This window comes from Takifugu flavidus, chromosome 1 (genome assembly GCF_003711565.1).
Source record: "Takifugu flavidus isolate HTHZ2018 chromosome 1, ASM371156v2, whole genome shotgun sequence".
NCBI classification, from domain to species: domain Eukaryota; kingdom Metazoa; phylum Chordata; class Actinopteri; order Tetraodontiformes; family Tetraodontidae; genus Takifugu; species Takifugu flavidus.
Genome location: NC_079520.1, coordinates 15766056 through 15781987, shown reverse-complemented (window position 1 = coordinate 15781987; position 15932 = coordinate 15766056). Strand labels below are relative to the sequence as shown.

At 45.0% G+C, this 15932-nt stretch overlaps 1 protein-coding gene across 3 annotated transcripts in view; it reads left to right on the top strand.

The window, feature by feature from the left end:
* Positions 1 to 15932, top strand: part of LOC130521490 (protocadherin-15-like) — a 103678-nt gene that overhangs the window by 56124 nt on the left and 31622 nt on the right. For all 3 annotated transcript variants that reach the window (XM_057025103.1, XM_057025096.1, XM_057025088.1), the window contains exons 17-26: positions 411 to 543; positions 892 to 971; positions 2123 to 2216; positions 5493 to 5621; positions 11106 to 11225; positions 11296 to 11481; positions 11683 to 11919; positions 13009 to 13125; positions 13784 to 13924; positions 15166 to 15278. In XM_057025103.1, the coding sequence (XP_056881083.1) occupies positions 411 to 543; positions 892 to 971; positions 2123 to 2216; positions 5493 to 5621; positions 11106 to 11225; positions 11296 to 11481; positions 11683 to 11919; positions 13009 to 13125; positions 13784 to 13924; positions 15166 to 15278 (1350 nt within the window). The remainder of the gene's footprint in view (positions 1 to 410; positions 544 to 891; positions 972 to 2122; positions 2217 to 5492; positions 5622 to 11105; positions 11226 to 11295; positions 11482 to 11682; positions 11920 to 13008; positions 13126 to 13783; positions 13925 to 15165; positions 15279 to 15932) is intronic.

Sequence of the window (15932 nt, the reverse complement as noted above, 5' to 3'; positions counted from 1 at the left end):
TTTAACACGGCGTTAAGTTCAAGCTGCGCTGAAGGCGGCAGCGGCCAAACAGGACAACATTATCTGAGAAATGACATATCTTCAGACGCAGATGGTCGGCGTCTCTGCGTTAATTGTTGGTTGTTACTTCCATACGCTGTTTTCAAGCGTCAGGCTGATTGCAGAATGTCAGCCGCTGCTACCTGACTGGAGAGCCGAGGCTGTTTGTGTGAGGAAAAGAAAGTGTGGTGTAATTAAGTCTTCATTTAACGGCGTGAAACAATCTGTCACATATTCCCCAAAGCCATTTGCATCATCAAATAAGATCTGAGTTGTGTTTCGAAGAGCAAAGGAATGATCCCATCGTTCATTCGACACTCTCTGCCCACATTTCTGTGAGGACCGCCCACTCATGCTCTTCCTCTCCTCAGGTCCTCCATTACTACAGTCTACATTGAAGTGTTGCCACCCAACAACCAGAGTCCTCCCCGTTTCCCCCGGCAACAGTACAACCTGGAGGTCAGTGAGGCTATGAGGACCGGGGCCACGCTGCTCCATCTGCAGGTACGGCTGATGTCCCGTCAACATTCATTGCTGGACATCGCAGCTGTAAAAGAAGGGAGCAAAAGCAGGACTTTAGAGACAGCTGGAAGGATTTTAAGTCTCGCGCACGTCACAGGGTCAAAGATCACTTCCTCCGCAGCTCTCGCCGCCTTCGTTATTAACGCTATTATAGACGAACGCACACTTTTATGCAATTTCCCACAAGAGGCGCAGCCCCGAGCTCTTGTCTAAAAGTCGAAGACAGCTTATTATCTGACCCCTGTCCGGGACCGGGAGCACCCACGCGCTGCGTCCTTGTGGATTTAATGGAGTTTATGAGTGAATATGTGTTTGCCTTTGCTCTTTCAGGCAGTGGACCGCGAAAAGGATCCCGTCTCTTACGTGATCCAAAGCGGGGACCTTCATGGACATTTTGCACTCCAGCAGAAGTAAGGGATCACCCGGGCAAACAGAAAGAAAGGCACAAACTTTTCCTTTGTGGTAACAAATGAGCGCGTGCAACAAGTTAAAAGGAGCTTTAATGTGTATCGTTTGCAGGACTCAACCTCCTCCAAGGTCTTTGCATAAACGGCCCCTAATGCACACAATCAGCCCCCAGACTGAAAAGGGTTTAGTCGTATTTATCCATTTGTTGCTCATTAAAAATGCATTTCTTATGCCGGAGGAAGATCCTATCTGTTTTTCCAGAGGGAGACTGAGATGGGAAAACAAGGCTGAGGTTGTAGCGGAGGGGGTGGAATTCCTAAGATGAAGAAGGAGTGGAAGGTTGAAGTATGGATGAAAAGATTGATCACAGATCAGGATGGGCAGATGTGGAATAAAGCTCCTTCCCTGTGACTTTCTCAAAAATATAATGATTCCCTTTATTACTCTGTACAGTAGAAACCTTCCATCCTGTCACAACACTGGCAACAGCCTCCTCCTTCCTCCGCTAAAGTGGTATCAGCACAGGACTTGAAGAATCAGGCCATTCTCTGACTAAATAGTGTTTTCTGGGGGCTATCTTGTATTTTCTCAACCCTCACACGACACAGGCGTTATTAATCCATCCATGGGTGACGTCAGCTTCTGTCCACTGTTAAAGTCAAACCTCGGCCATTCAGTTGTGGAGGCCAGCTGGCTGCTGGGGTGGCGAGCAGGAGCCCCAGGCTTAATCCCACCGTAACGCCTTCTTTATTGCACATGCAGTTAATACTCAGCATTTAGCTTTATTGTTTTATTCATAACCTTGTTATCAACACTGTTTGTTGATGGCACATCCACTATCTGAAGCCTACATGCATCAGCAGCCAGCAGAGCATTGCTAAATATCACTGTGGGTGAGCCGATGGGTCCCAGGCGTCGCCGGCACCGAACTGCCCATAATCACTCTAACAATGCTCTTCTGGGTGCACTGTGGCAGCACGGGGAAAGCCAACTGCCTTAAAAGTTGTCAACAAAACAAGTTTTCCCATGCGGCCGAGGAAAATAGCCATCGTTAGTGTGAGAATGCTCGACAGGGTGGCTGTTATCTCTGGGCAGCTCTAATCAAATGCAATAGGAGAATGAAGGAGTTAACCCATCTTTGCTCTGTCTTCAGTTCAGGCCATTTGCTTCTGAGTTCACCTCTGGATAGAGAGTCTCTGGATCACTACACCCTGGAGGTCACAGCTTCAGACGGTCACCAGGAGGGGGTAAGAAAAGAACTGAACCATGCAGATTTAAACTGGCTGATTTTGAGTTCTTCTAGCTCCTCCGCTGGATTTTAAGTGGCTGCTGAGGGGAAACAAAACCCTTCACAGTGAAATGCAGCATACACCAGCTGTGGCATTCAGTATTAGGCACAACTGCTCCTCATTCAATAGGAATCATCAGAACAGTCATAGTCAGCTCTTAACAATGATGTTTCTGCACTAGTAAGTACTTAAATCAGCATTGAAAAGAAGGTTAACGCTCACATTTACTCAGTAATAAGCATATTTACTGCAAATATGGATCCTGTTTTCAGACTTTAATTACAAAATGTATCTAATAAAGCTCCAGTGCATAGAATAGAATTCCTTTATTGTCAATGCCTGGCTAGCAAACATCAAATGTGTTTGTAGCTAGCTTTACACCATGTTTTACACCTGCGTCTCCTTCAAGTCTCTCCAGTAAGGAACTCGGTGTTTTTCTTTCCTGCTCGGCTGTTAAAATCTTAGGATTTCGGCGTTTCCCCACCGGCTTCCCAGGTGATGTCCAGAGAAATATTGATAGAAATTCATGTCAGAGAGATTAAAAGAAATGAAGACTTCAGTCCATTTTAAGCTGCTTCCATTAAAGAGGAAACATTTGACACCACTTGCTCAGAAGCCCTTCCTTTAGCTCCACCTGTCTACACCATGAACTTAAATCAAAGGGTCAACGTGAATATATTTAAAGGGAAAATAATGGTTCTCTGATAGAAAATGAGAGACGCTGAAATAAAGCAAATATTTCCTTAGTTTGGGCACCGCTGCTTTAATGAATCCACGACATACACTAACTAACACACCAAGATTAAAAAAGCCTTTAGCCTTTAGTCTGCTGCATGTCTAGTTTCACCAATACTGTACCGTACCCCAACTGGAAGGTGCATGGACAGCATGGGTGCCTTATTTTTGAGATATTTTTTGGATAAAAAGACCATTTGTTCATGACCATTAAATGACCATAGGTCACCATCACATATATGACTGACACAGTTCGTATGTCTTGCAGAGGTGCAGCACAAAGGGGAGGAGCTTATTCTCCTGCTACAATGATGCAGTCGTGTCCCCTCCAGACATTCCATCAATTATTTTTGTGCCCCAAAGGTCTTTGAGCTGCTAAAAGCAGTTTGGACATTTTTTGCCATATCACTTTATATTCACTCACATCTTATATTATTTTTTTTGGGGTGGGGGGGGGGGGGGTGAAATTGTAGGAGCTACAGAGACATAAGGGAAGATGAGAGTAGAAGCAGAGGGAGAGAATATTGGGGTGTAGGTGCCTTACACAGGCCCATTAATCAGCATCACTCCAAAGGCCTTGGGTTGTCTTTATATGCCAACACACACACACACACTGTACCTGTGTCCCCTATTATTAAATGTCCCATTGTGAGAGTGGGAGACTGCAAAGTGCCTAATTGGCTATTTTGCCAGTGAATCCATCATAGTGCCAAGAATTGAAGACCCTGCTGGCCAGTAAAGCTGCTTCACTCTGGAGCTGGGCATTATGGGATGCCTTACGACTTTCACTCCGGGAGCAAGAGCGTTTAATCGACTATGTGGCATCATTCACATAAGTATCGTATTACAGCTGCTGTAACCAATAACGATAGTCAGTAATTACTCTGCCATTCTTCTAATTTTCTTGATGTCGGCAAATCTGACTCATTAAGCTTTGTATCTGTGATTGCTCGTACAAATGCTGCTGTACAATCAATAACATAGTTATTCCTTTCCTGAAAAGCTCATTTGTTAAAGGTCAGCTTACCAGAGCAGCGCAGAAGCCCAGGTATAGAGTTGTCATCTGCAAAAACAGTGTAGCTGCATTTATTTAAACTGCTTTTCAAATTATAGTAGGGGAAGAAAAAGGCTTTTCATCCACGAAGAGGTGTCAGTGTAGCGCAGAATTTACAAAAAGGTCAACAAGTCTCAGTTTCAGGAAGGACAAAAGGGCGACATTCCTCTTGTGAACGGGTGCATGTGGATGGGAGGCAGAGCAACAAGTGAGGCTTGAACATTCTGTTGCCCTCGACACTGAATTTGAGAGGTACTGACCTTTTGCATGTGTTGGAAAATCACAAAACAAATCATTTTAGCGATACTATTTCAAACCTTTTCAGTTTAAAAAGCTAGAAAAACAGCTCAAAACACCTCATATGAAGGTGATTTCTACAAATAGGCGCTGGCAGGTTGTCATAGGTGTGTATGTGATGAGGAGGTTTGCATCCCTAATTGGCTGAGGGAGAGTTAGCCGCCATCTGAAACCAACAACACACAGTGCACGTTCTCACGTGGAGTTTGAAGTTGAATGTTTTTATGGTATTCCATCCATCAGCGCCTGCAGATGGAGTTAATAGTAATATCGAAAAAATCTTACATTATTATGTATCTAGAGACACGGTGATAATGGCAGGTAGACTCCGTCTGACCCACAAAGGCGATTGTGCACCAAGTCGATGTCACTTGGGGTCCCTCTTAGTCCCTCCAGATTTTCCATTGTGTTTGAGGTGCTTTCACTTCACAGATTTCAGATAAAGCTTTTAGTCAGCTCCGTGTCCTGCACTTCAGTCTCCTTACAGCGGCGTCTGCCCTCCGCCACCGTCCTGCTGTGGTGACTCTGTTGGCCATCTGTCCCTTTTCACCACCTCTTTCTTGTTACCTTCTTGAAATTCTTTGTGAAAGGTAGATTCAACTCTTTTGTGTTTGTGTGTGAGAAAGGAAAAGCAAGAAAGAAAAGTGATTCATCAGAAAATGATTTACTTATTTTATTGTATCTACTGTATCTCAGGATACAAACACAGCCGACCAGGCAGTAAATTAAAGGTTTTACCTGCTTTAGGTGCTCTCTCTCTCTCTCTCTCCTCTCTCTCTCTCTCTTTCTCTATCTCTCTGTTCACAAGTGTGCACAAGTTTGCAAAAGAAAAATTAGAGAAGATTGTCTTAGCAATGTTGGTACGACAGTGCATTTCCCTCCTGTGTAACAGAGGATTCATCATTCAGCTCATAGATCCTTCCTGCTTCAACAACTGCTGTGATAAAATGTTGCAAAAAGAAACATATAAGTCTTAAATGATCATAATCAGGCCGTATTTTGTAATATTGCAACATATTTCATTATAATGGAGGAGCCATTTTGATGTGCTACTCTTAAAAACACACATTTCATGTTAAGCTCAGTGTTCTGCGACGTGATCACCTCAGTAACGAGGAACGTGCGCCTGCGTGTGTGTGTGTGTTTAGACCTCCACGGCGACGGTGAACATCGTGGTGACAGATGTTAATGACAACGACCCGCAGTTCGACCCCTCGCTGCCAGTGAATCTCACCGTCCCAGAGGAGCAGGGTCACGCCTACGTTGGACGGGTCAAGGTAGGAGGCCAGTGAGCAAATGTCAGAGCTATTCCTGTCTGTGGAACAACCCGCTATTCCCATCGATCAGCTGTGTGAGGCGCACATACTGTATGCTGGGATTTATGCTCTCTTCCGTGAAGAAACAGTTGTTTAGCATACGCTAAGCACACACGTTAAAATAACCTTGTCACCTTTTTAATTGAGAACAAATTCTGGCTTTGTTTCATTTCCCAGTTGATGAGTCTTGGTTGAGCCTTCATTAAATCTCTCTGTAGTCTGTACAGTCAGAATCCAGGTTGGCTATTCTCCTGCGCTTTGAATCACACCGTCTAGATGAAGTAGAGGCAGGATTGCAGAACCGAAAACAAGCGCTTTGCTCGGTTCCAAAATCCACACACTGTAAATTTGGAAGTATTTTTCAGAGAAAAGAGAAGAGTCAGTGTGTGTGAGTGCCTCTGCATGTTTATGTGTGGTTTCTTGTACTTGCTACATAATGGGTGTCAAAGAAAAATCCTTCTTTTAGCAAAATGAGGGCATTTTTGGCTGGTCCTCGAATCTTAAAGGACCGTTTAGGGGTTCAGAGTTAGCTTCGAGGTTGGGGTTACAATTGGGTTTAGGGTACTCACAAAGATAGCAGTATAAAGGTGTGTGTGTGTGTGTGTGTGTGTGTGTGTGTGTGTGTGTGTGTGTGTGTGTGTGTGTGTGTGTGTGTGTGTGCATGTGTGTGTGTGTGTGTGTGTGTGGAACATAGCAAGAGCCTCACACCTCTTTTACTGACATGCTCTGTCTGGGGACTCAACCATGCTGGCTGTGCTTAAAACCCTCTTAAATGTCAACAGGTCTCCAGGCTCAAACTGTTCCCTAAACAGGAACAAAATGCTGTGCTGCCAAAGTCACATGGCGTCCATCGCCAGTCTGCTGGATCGAGCGTATGGACCAGCATTATGGTTCAGTCCTTTCTGCCTGGGTGACAGAGGCCGTGCCGTCTCCTTGTAAGGCTCCTTCCAATGATAGCAGCAGAACATTCGTTACCTTTAGAGGGAACATAATTACACAAACCTCAAAGCTGCCTTGGAGCCTCATCTGCATGTCTGTCCTTTGAGGTCTCTTACCGCACAATGAGTCAAGACTCTAATTAAATTCGGCTCCTCCAGCTTTTCACAATGGGGACTGAAGATCACCAGCATAATGTTGTCAGGCGGTGCAGCTTCGTGATCAACGCCGTGTGTCGTTCTCTCCCAAGACTGACTGAAGGGTGCAAACATGTTTGGAGGTGACCAAGACACAGAGGTTTCACGCAGAGATGTGCGACTCTACGTGTTCTCGCTTTTAGCTGAAGCACTTTTCACAGCTCCACCTGCTTCACAACTCTGGCTTTTAGCGCTGTTTTGGCGACGTTTAGGGAAGACCTTTGAAAGGTTCGACCTCTGGCCCCGACTCAGGGTCAGACTGTTTAGGGGCAAATGGAAAATAGTTTATGGTCTGGAGAATTTGGACAGGTCCTGGGAATGTGAAGGTGGATGGCATGGGGGTGGGTCGACACTCACAGGGACGATAGCAGAGGCTAATTAATGTGGTCTGAAGCGTTAATGCTACAACATGACTGAATGGAAATAAGGACGCTTGCTCTCTGTAACCCCCCCAACACACACACACACACACACACACACACACAACCTATGGTGAAAATCTGACACATAAACAGGCTCTGATCTTTACAGGTGCTCCCTTGGTTCTACGCTAGCTCGGATTTGCTACCAGCTTAGCGTATCATCGTTACGCCGCGGCGCCTGGCGTCTTGATCAGATGACACGTTCTAAATGTTACAGCGGTGCTTCCTCTGCTTTACTGCTCCCCAGATACACGCATGCCCTCGTTTCTTAGGCTTTATGTTTTCTTGTTTGGTTTCAACCACCGTGTCACTTGGGACTGGGGAGAGCTGCAGTCATTAAATCACAGCTGAAAGGTTTCAGACGGGGGCCGCCATCATACACAGACACAGGTTACACACGCACGGCTCGGCGTGGCGGCGTACCTTTGGGTTCGGTTCTCCTGTTTGGCAGGGAATCGTTCCCACTGGTGCCTTGTTAGTGGTGCATGGGTGGGTATGAGGTTTAAATGGAGCTTCCTTTCTAATCAGGGTCTTTCACCGTGCCGCTCCTGCAGATGCACGGATCGGATTCAGATATCCTTCTGAATTCCCAGGATCTGTATCTGGCAGACTTCTGTTGTAGATGTCTTGTTTGTCTGTAGCAAACAGCTTCAACACTGGGTTCAGGTGATATAGACAGATAATATTAGCTCAGGTATCAGCCAAGGGAGTCTGAAAACATGACTCTCACTGTGGAAATGTAACCAATTTTCAAGGTTCTGATGCATTACAAGGCCCAGTCGGAACTAGTTCACACAATTCCAAAACCTTTAAGCTAAGCTAGAAGCTTAGCCTGATACTTCCAAGTCCACTCAGACCTTTGGCTCCAAGTCAGAGAGATGAGCTCACTGAAGGAGCTTGAAAACTTTTCCAATCTTAAACATCCCATTTTCAAGGGTCTTTGGATATTTTCCAAACCCAAAGAGCCAAGCTGATCCCTCAGCAGGCTTTTCGAAGCACGAATCTGGGCCTCCATCCAAAGCCTTTGCATACCTGGGAGCATTAAGCGGTTCGTTCCTCCTGGAAGAGGGAACGGACCTGACCTTGGCTGGCTGAAGGAAACAAGGAAAGAAGTGAGATACGCATGAGTGGAAGAGAGAAATCGGACGGGGACACATGGGGAAAGAAAGGGGCTGTCTTCAGAAAAAGAAGATAAGACAGCAGCTTTGGGAATACATGTGCGTTCTTGTATTAACGCTCCGTTTGGAACACAGTTTCCATTTTGAAAAGATAAAAAGGGAGAGAATCAGGTCGAGAAATGGCTGACCTTTCTGCTGAGATACAAATTCGCAGTACTTATAAATGAGTTTTTGACGGTGGAGGACACCCCCCCCACCCACCCACCCACCAGCACCTATTTTCCTTGAAGCCTCTCTGCCCCCTCTGAAGCAGCAAACCCGGAGAGTGACGGGATGGGGACGCATCGGGAATGTTGCCATTCGACTTTACACTTCAGCGTTTTTTTGCATCACTCCTGCGGCGGCGCCTGTTTGGGGCACAGCGGAACCCTGATTTCTGTCTGATTTCAGCGTCTTCAACAACAATTTGTGCAATCAGTCTGTGAAATCGCGTCCCGCGGGTCAGATGGAGCAACAGCGCTGGGAGGTGATTGTCTGCCGTTCCAGCGTGTTTGTGTGGTGTCAGGGGTTATACAACACACAACAACATGCTAAAGGAATCAGACTCTTTGGATCGCCATTGCCTCATTGAATTGTACTTCTTGTTTCTATTTTTTTCTTTTCAGAATAAAACATGCACATTAGCTGAGATGTAAACACTTAATGTAATTTGAACCCTTCACTGAACTGATGCTGCATTTCATAGTTTTCTTTTCTAATGCTGTTGACTCGTGACAACAATAACCGAAAACAATGAGAGGCCAGTTCTCTTTCCGTCTGCATCTGTTTAGAAGCAAGAAGTGTTGAAAGTGTTGCATTTTTTGATCTTCACGCAGAGCCATGGAGGAGTCTCTTTATCTGCATTTCAATATTAATGTGCACACTGACTTCCTGTTTGATGACACCGTTTATTAAATGCTAAACACACAGAGAAGCTGCTGCGAATAGCAGATCTGTGAGGCGCAAACCCCAACACAGCCGCTTCATCAACGTGTACAAAAGTTTAAATGTCTCCAGGCTACAATTGCTTGGTAGCTCTCTGCATGTTCCCTGCGCAGCTAATTACTGCCGTCCGGGTTAATTTTACTGTCTCGTTTGGCGGCGATACAATGCCAACTCAGCTGAAGACGTGTGGTGTTTTACTTGCTCCTGCAGAGATGTAGCACGCGTGCACGGGTCTGACTATTTTACCACATTCACTCAAAAATCGGAAGTGATTCTAAAGATGTAGCACAACAAAGCAGGAGGAGGTGGTGAGTGTGCGTTCTGGTAGGATTTACGCTGTTTTAAACTGATGTTTGAGTGATTTGATTCATGGGTCCAGGAAAAATGTACAGAGATAGATAAAAACAAACCTCCCATTAATTTAGTCTGAGACGCTGCTGCGGCTCCGGCTCTATCCAGGGAAGAAAATAGAGGGGGTGAAGCGTGATGAGGCGAGAGAAGTAAAGAGGTGTGAGCACTCAAACAGGAGCGGAGGAGCTGACGAGGGTGCAGGCTCTGAGCTGCCTCTTTGTTGTGTGTGTTAAAGGGCAGCACGTACATTAATCCTGCTGTGTTTGGGGCTTTTTACTGTCTGGCAGCATAAATATGCTGAGAATAGTGAAGCAATCATGGAGGCGACAGAGCAAACAAGAGTGACACACAAACACAACTTTAGAAAGTGCACATAAGTGGAAGTTGTATTCATCCACTGCGCACTAACAGCTTTATGGATAAAGACTCCAGGGTGGTTTAATACCAGACCACCATCCATTAACTTAACAGGAAATCACCATCTAAGAAGCAAATACCGGCAGATTAGGCATAATAGGAATAACACAAAGTAGCCTCTAAATGAAATGACATATGTTTATGTTATTGGAAGCAGTAGCCATTGATATGTTTCCATTTTGGAGAACTTATTGATCTGTTTTTTGGATCCTGTGTCTGTGTAATTGGGCCCATATTCCCAACTGGCCACAGTTGCTGCTTGTTGATATCTGATGTTGGGTCGGATGCTCATGTGTGAAGTTGAACTGGCAACATTGCACCAACATAATGGTTTTGAACTGTAGAAAACTTTTAGCTTGCTCGCTAGCTAGCAGGTGCTAGCAACATTTATCTATATTCATTATTTTACTGTCAGGTTGAAACTCTGTTGGAAATATTTTCATTTTTCCAATAATGAGTTTGTGAAAATGAAAAAGATTATATGAACTGAACAAATGAAAAAATATTTTCATTTATTTGATTTTGTTTTGTGTTGTGAATTTTGCTGCAAATAAGCTTTCTTTGCTTTTCCTGTGGTCCTTGAGATTCAAGTGACAATATAAGTCGCCTTCAATGGTGAAAGCATAGAGGAAAAATCTTTTTCTTCCTTTGAGAAAAAGTTAAATGTTGGCCCAAGAATTCAGAACATCTAAGATAAGTGGAAGAACATAATACATATGAATATGGTCTCATCAGAACTGTGGAATCGCTAGTGTTAAGAAGTTCAAGTTAGGTGGAATTAACAATAACAACTTTAATTGTGCTGACTTTAATCTGCAGTGAGCTGTCTTTGGATAAAGTACTGAACAAGGTCAGAGTGCAGAAAAGTGCTAATAACAGTAGTTAAATACTGTCCAGGAGCTGAGGAATATCCCAATAAGAGTGAAGTCTAATGTTGCATACATTTACTCACTGTATGGTTGTAGAGGTGTAACCTGATCAAGCTTCCATCAGAGCCTTTCATCATCCGCTTGTGTTTAGGCCACCGATCCAGATCTGGGGGCGAGCGGTCAGGTTCATTATCGGCTGGTCAACCACCAGACGCTGTTTTCCATCAACGCAACCGGAGCGATCCGAACAGAGGCGCCGCTGGACAGAGAGGTAAAGATGGGCCCCGGCACAGTCTGGTTGGCGGACGTGGCAAAAATATCAATGCGTGTGTTTGTCAAAGGTGAAAGGCCACTACTTCCTCATCGTCGAGGCCTCGGACGGAGCGACGGATCCCCGGAGGTCCAGATTAATGCTGTCGGTCACAGTTCTGGACGTAGACGACAACAGTCCGATATTCACCCAACAGTCTTACAGCGCTAGCTTGGCAGAGAACAGCCCCAAACACACGCCTATTCTACAGCTGACGGTGGGTGCAGCAGATAAAAGCATGGCACACACACACACACACACACACACACACACACACACACCGGTCTCAGTGCAACCACTTGATGAAACAGTCTGCTTGTTGCTCCAGCTTGACCTTCTGGCAAACATGAAAGATCCAAGCTGATCAAAGGCGAAGGTATTAACCCCCCCCCACTTCGCTCCCCCTGTTCCTGTGTAGGCGCTAGATGCCGACCTCCGCTCCAACCTCACATACCGAATCCGATCCGAAGGCGTGGACCCTGAGATCCTCCAGCTTTTCCACCTCGACCCAGCGACCGGAGAGCTGTCTGCTCTCAAAGTGTTGGACTACGAGGGATTCAGCGAGTCCGATCCCTCTTACACCTTCACCGTGGAGGCCGTTGACGCAGGGGGAACTATGCCTCCTGGATTAGCATCCGTCACTGTCAGAATCACGGTGGGTGTGGGTTTGTCTGGCCGTGTGTCACCTAAAACCAAGGACGGAGGCACGGCTTGTGTATTTATACTTTAAAGGAAAATACTGAGCCAAGTTTTTCTTTTAACTCCACACTTTTAGCTCCAAATCATCAGAGCTTTGAGATATAAGATGTATCAGTTCTGGTCTAAAGACCTTTAGTGGTTGTTGTTGTCGTTATTGTCATTGTTGTTGTTGTTTGAGGGTCAAAGGTTTGTGCTAACACAAGTAGAGCCAGAACAAATGTGTTTGATTAGCAACAGTTTGTTAGCAATGACATTGTCAGTGTGAGAAGCAGAGGTGGCCATTAAAAAAGTTACATTCCCAAAAAGCCTTTTTATTACTGACCAGATATGAAGTCCTTGTCAGACTAATTTATCTGATTTGCCACTCTGGCACTATTTTGCAGCGTATCTTAATATCTCCTGTATTCCCACCACTAGATGCCAACAAATCCATCATTCTGGAACATTAAGGGGGGGTTAAATCTCCTTATGTGTTTAGCTGATGTTGGTCTTTACTGAGTGTTAATACAGATTCATTTAATTGGAAGGTTACCGTTGCCTCATAGCCAGGAAATTAAGGGGATTTGTGCTTTGCTCCCCTCTGGGTGTGAGTGGATCAGGTGATATCGGAGCAGTGGCTTTTCCTTGGTTTTGTAGCTGCAGACATTCAGGGAGCACACAACCGTTGCTGCATTAGTTTTCTGCATTGTGTGAGCACTCTGATGTCTCACACGTCCATCACCAATTACCACTAATTACAGCCATTTCGGCTCACCTCTGTCCTTTTCTACACCACGTCTTTTCACTCGTGCGGCACCCTTTTCTATTCACATTTGTGTTTTTAAATAGGCTCCCCTCTCTGGTGTTAACGTTCCTTGTTCCTGTAACTTTGGAGCAGACTTTGCTCCCACTTCATTCGGATTGCTGACAGAAGATTGAATGGGGAGAAAATGCTGGCGGTCATTCCTTTCACAAGCTCCTCTGCAGGAAACAAAAGTGCTTTCTGAGTTAATTCAACAGCGCTGCTTGTTTATTGGTCATAATTTGTTCAATCTTGCCCCTGCAGGACATGAATGACTTCTCTCCGGTGTTCGGACGGTCCCTGTACAGAGGCATGGTTGCTCCCAACGCTGTTAAGGGAACCATCGTAATCACAGTTATGGCCAATGACTCTGACCCCACGGTGAGTTTTTCTCCGAGCGTTGGCAGGAAAATGCTGCACAATAGCGGCGCATAAGCCCACTGGGAGCGAGCTCTTCGTGCTCCAACGCTGCTGCTTCACCTTTTTTTAATCGTTAAAGTGGATTTACTGCGTGAACATCTTAAAGGGTGCTGTAGCGCTTTCGCTGTAAAACAAAGGTTAGCTCATTTTCAGGTCCTCTGCAGTTATCCTTGGGTTCTAAATGATCCAAATGCAGTTTGAGAAGACCTTCTGTGGCTTTCTGTCATTGGGACTTTTGAGCCTTGCTGCGGCTCAGTAAAAGAAAGAGAGCGTGTGCTGCTTACAGCACATGTAAGAGTTGCAAACCTTCCCTCCTGTCTTATTTCAGTGTTCAATCAGTGCCAGGTCATAAATGGTTTCCTAAATATGCATGGAGATGCCATTAAATGAAATGTGTTGCATCATCCCTCTCCCACCTGAGCGATGGCCACAGAGAATCACACTCAAAGGTAATTAGTCCTGGAGAGGGATGTCGTAGTTGTCCCTGGAATAGAACTTTCTGGACTGAACCTAATGGCCTTGGCTGATAAATAACATGGGCCCATTTCAGCTTTGTAGAGATGCCGAAAAGCACATTTATCACAATTTGTTTGTGACAACGTCCAGGTTCTTTTCACAGGGAACGCCTGCAGGTCTGGTGCGCTATAAAGTGGACCCGGAGGCCTATCCATACTCTGGCAGCATATTCGATGTAGATGACAAGACAGGAAACGTGGTAACGAGAGTAAATCTCAACGAGGAGCCTAACCTCAAATTCAGTGTAAGGAACTATATCTTCATAAGAATCCTCTATACAATGTGTTTATGCCTGTGTGTGTGTATGCGTGCATGCATGTGTGTGTTCTATGATGTCCTGGGGACTTGTCATGTTGGATTCCTACAGCTAACCCAGAGGCTGCTGAGCCAGACTTCAGGGTTGGTTTATTTATAAATCATATGGGTTAGACTCTCAAAAGTTACCACCACAAGTTCTTCATCAAGTTTATCAAGTTGTGTTTATGGTGTTATGGAACTTCTGCCAATATCTGACAAATGAGAAACGCCAACATGAGGGCATATTCGGCAGTGAGGATGGATGTTACAGGGCTGCTGTTAACAACATCACTTTTCATGCTGCTGAGACGTGATTGTCTGTCGGATACTATTACATTTAAAATATCATCATATTTAATGTTTATTCTAACTGTAATGTAGTAAAAAACAATCAAAAAATGCTAAAGTGATACATACTTATACTAAACTAAGTCCACCACAGCATCTAATTGTTCCTCCAGTCCCTCTGTCGCACTAATTTCATCTTTTCATTGGGTTTGAATTTGGAGTACAAGGATTCAGTGTCCTCTGAAGACAGTACTCGGGGGGATCTGGGCCTTGTCTGCAACCCATAACTCAAAACAAACTGAATCAATCCAACACTAGTTTTGGGAACCTGGGGCGGCGACATAATGTCCAAAATATCTTCTTTCAAGGACGCACCTCACTGACAGATGTCTCATTTGCATCTCCTCAAGAGCAACTTTCAGAGCAAAAGTCTTGTGTGGCAAAGTCAGAGATGAGGAGCTGAAGAACGAGCAACCGAAACAAATCACCGGCGTCGTAATAAACCAAGGAAAGTGTTCCACAATCCGTCCTGCAGCCACAGCGATCAATACTTTCAGCTGTTAACATGTGAACCACTGAATTAAAGGAAGGTCAGAGCAGTATAAATAACAACTTTAATATTGTGGTATTTAAGACTGTGGCTCATTAGGGATCCTTTGGGGCCAGTTAACCGTAGTTACCTCCCAATTAAATGGAAAAGAAAGGAGAAGCAGGAACCAATTATGACGCCACTGGGAGGCATGCTCATCCTGCTCTCCAGTTCCCATGCCAATAACGTGCTTTTCCAACCAGGGGAGCGAAGACGTGCGCATTGGCTTTAGCTTTGCCTGCATTTGTTGCTCTGTCTGCTGCCTGTGATGCCATTAGACATGTCAGCTCAAGGTTGTGTTTGCACGGCAGCTGCTGGTGGTGGCCTACGATGACGGGGAGCCCCCCAAGGAGAGCACGGCTCTGGTGGAGATCACCGTGCTCCAGCCGTCTGTCATCCCAGTCTTCACTCAGGAGGAGTACCGGTAGAGTACAGCCACACACACACACACACACACACACACACACACACACACACACACACACACACACAAACTGTGGCTCATCCCAGCTGTCCCCATGTCCTCTGATATACTCAGTACAAAACTCACCTAATAGCATCTGACGCGTTAATTCAAAGTTAATATTTTCAACATAAATTACTGTATTTTCATGACTATAAAGCACACTTAAAAGTCTTACATTTTCTCCAAAATGGACAGGGCGCCTTATAATGCGGCGCACCTTATGTGTGTTCCAAAATCTGAACTTGCTTTTCGGCTTTTTGGCCTGCCGACTTTCGCAAAAGCCATTTCTGATACAGAAGATGAGGCCTTTGGATGAGGATTGATCAAAAAATAATGTGAGTACATTGCTAAATACAGGCTAGCATGCATGTTTTAAGCTAGCGGTATGTTTTACCATGCCTTATGGTCTCGAAAATACAGTAAGGCAGTTCAACCCATACAGAGTTTACTCCAGTTTACTCCACAAATATTCAGTCCCCAACTGTTTGTGGTTCTGGTGTTACTGCAGATAAACAGAAACCCACTTGTGACCATCTAATGTTGGAGCTGTTAGACTTTGCAGGTTATTCAATAATACTGAGGAAAATACAGCTAATTCAATAAGCTATTTTC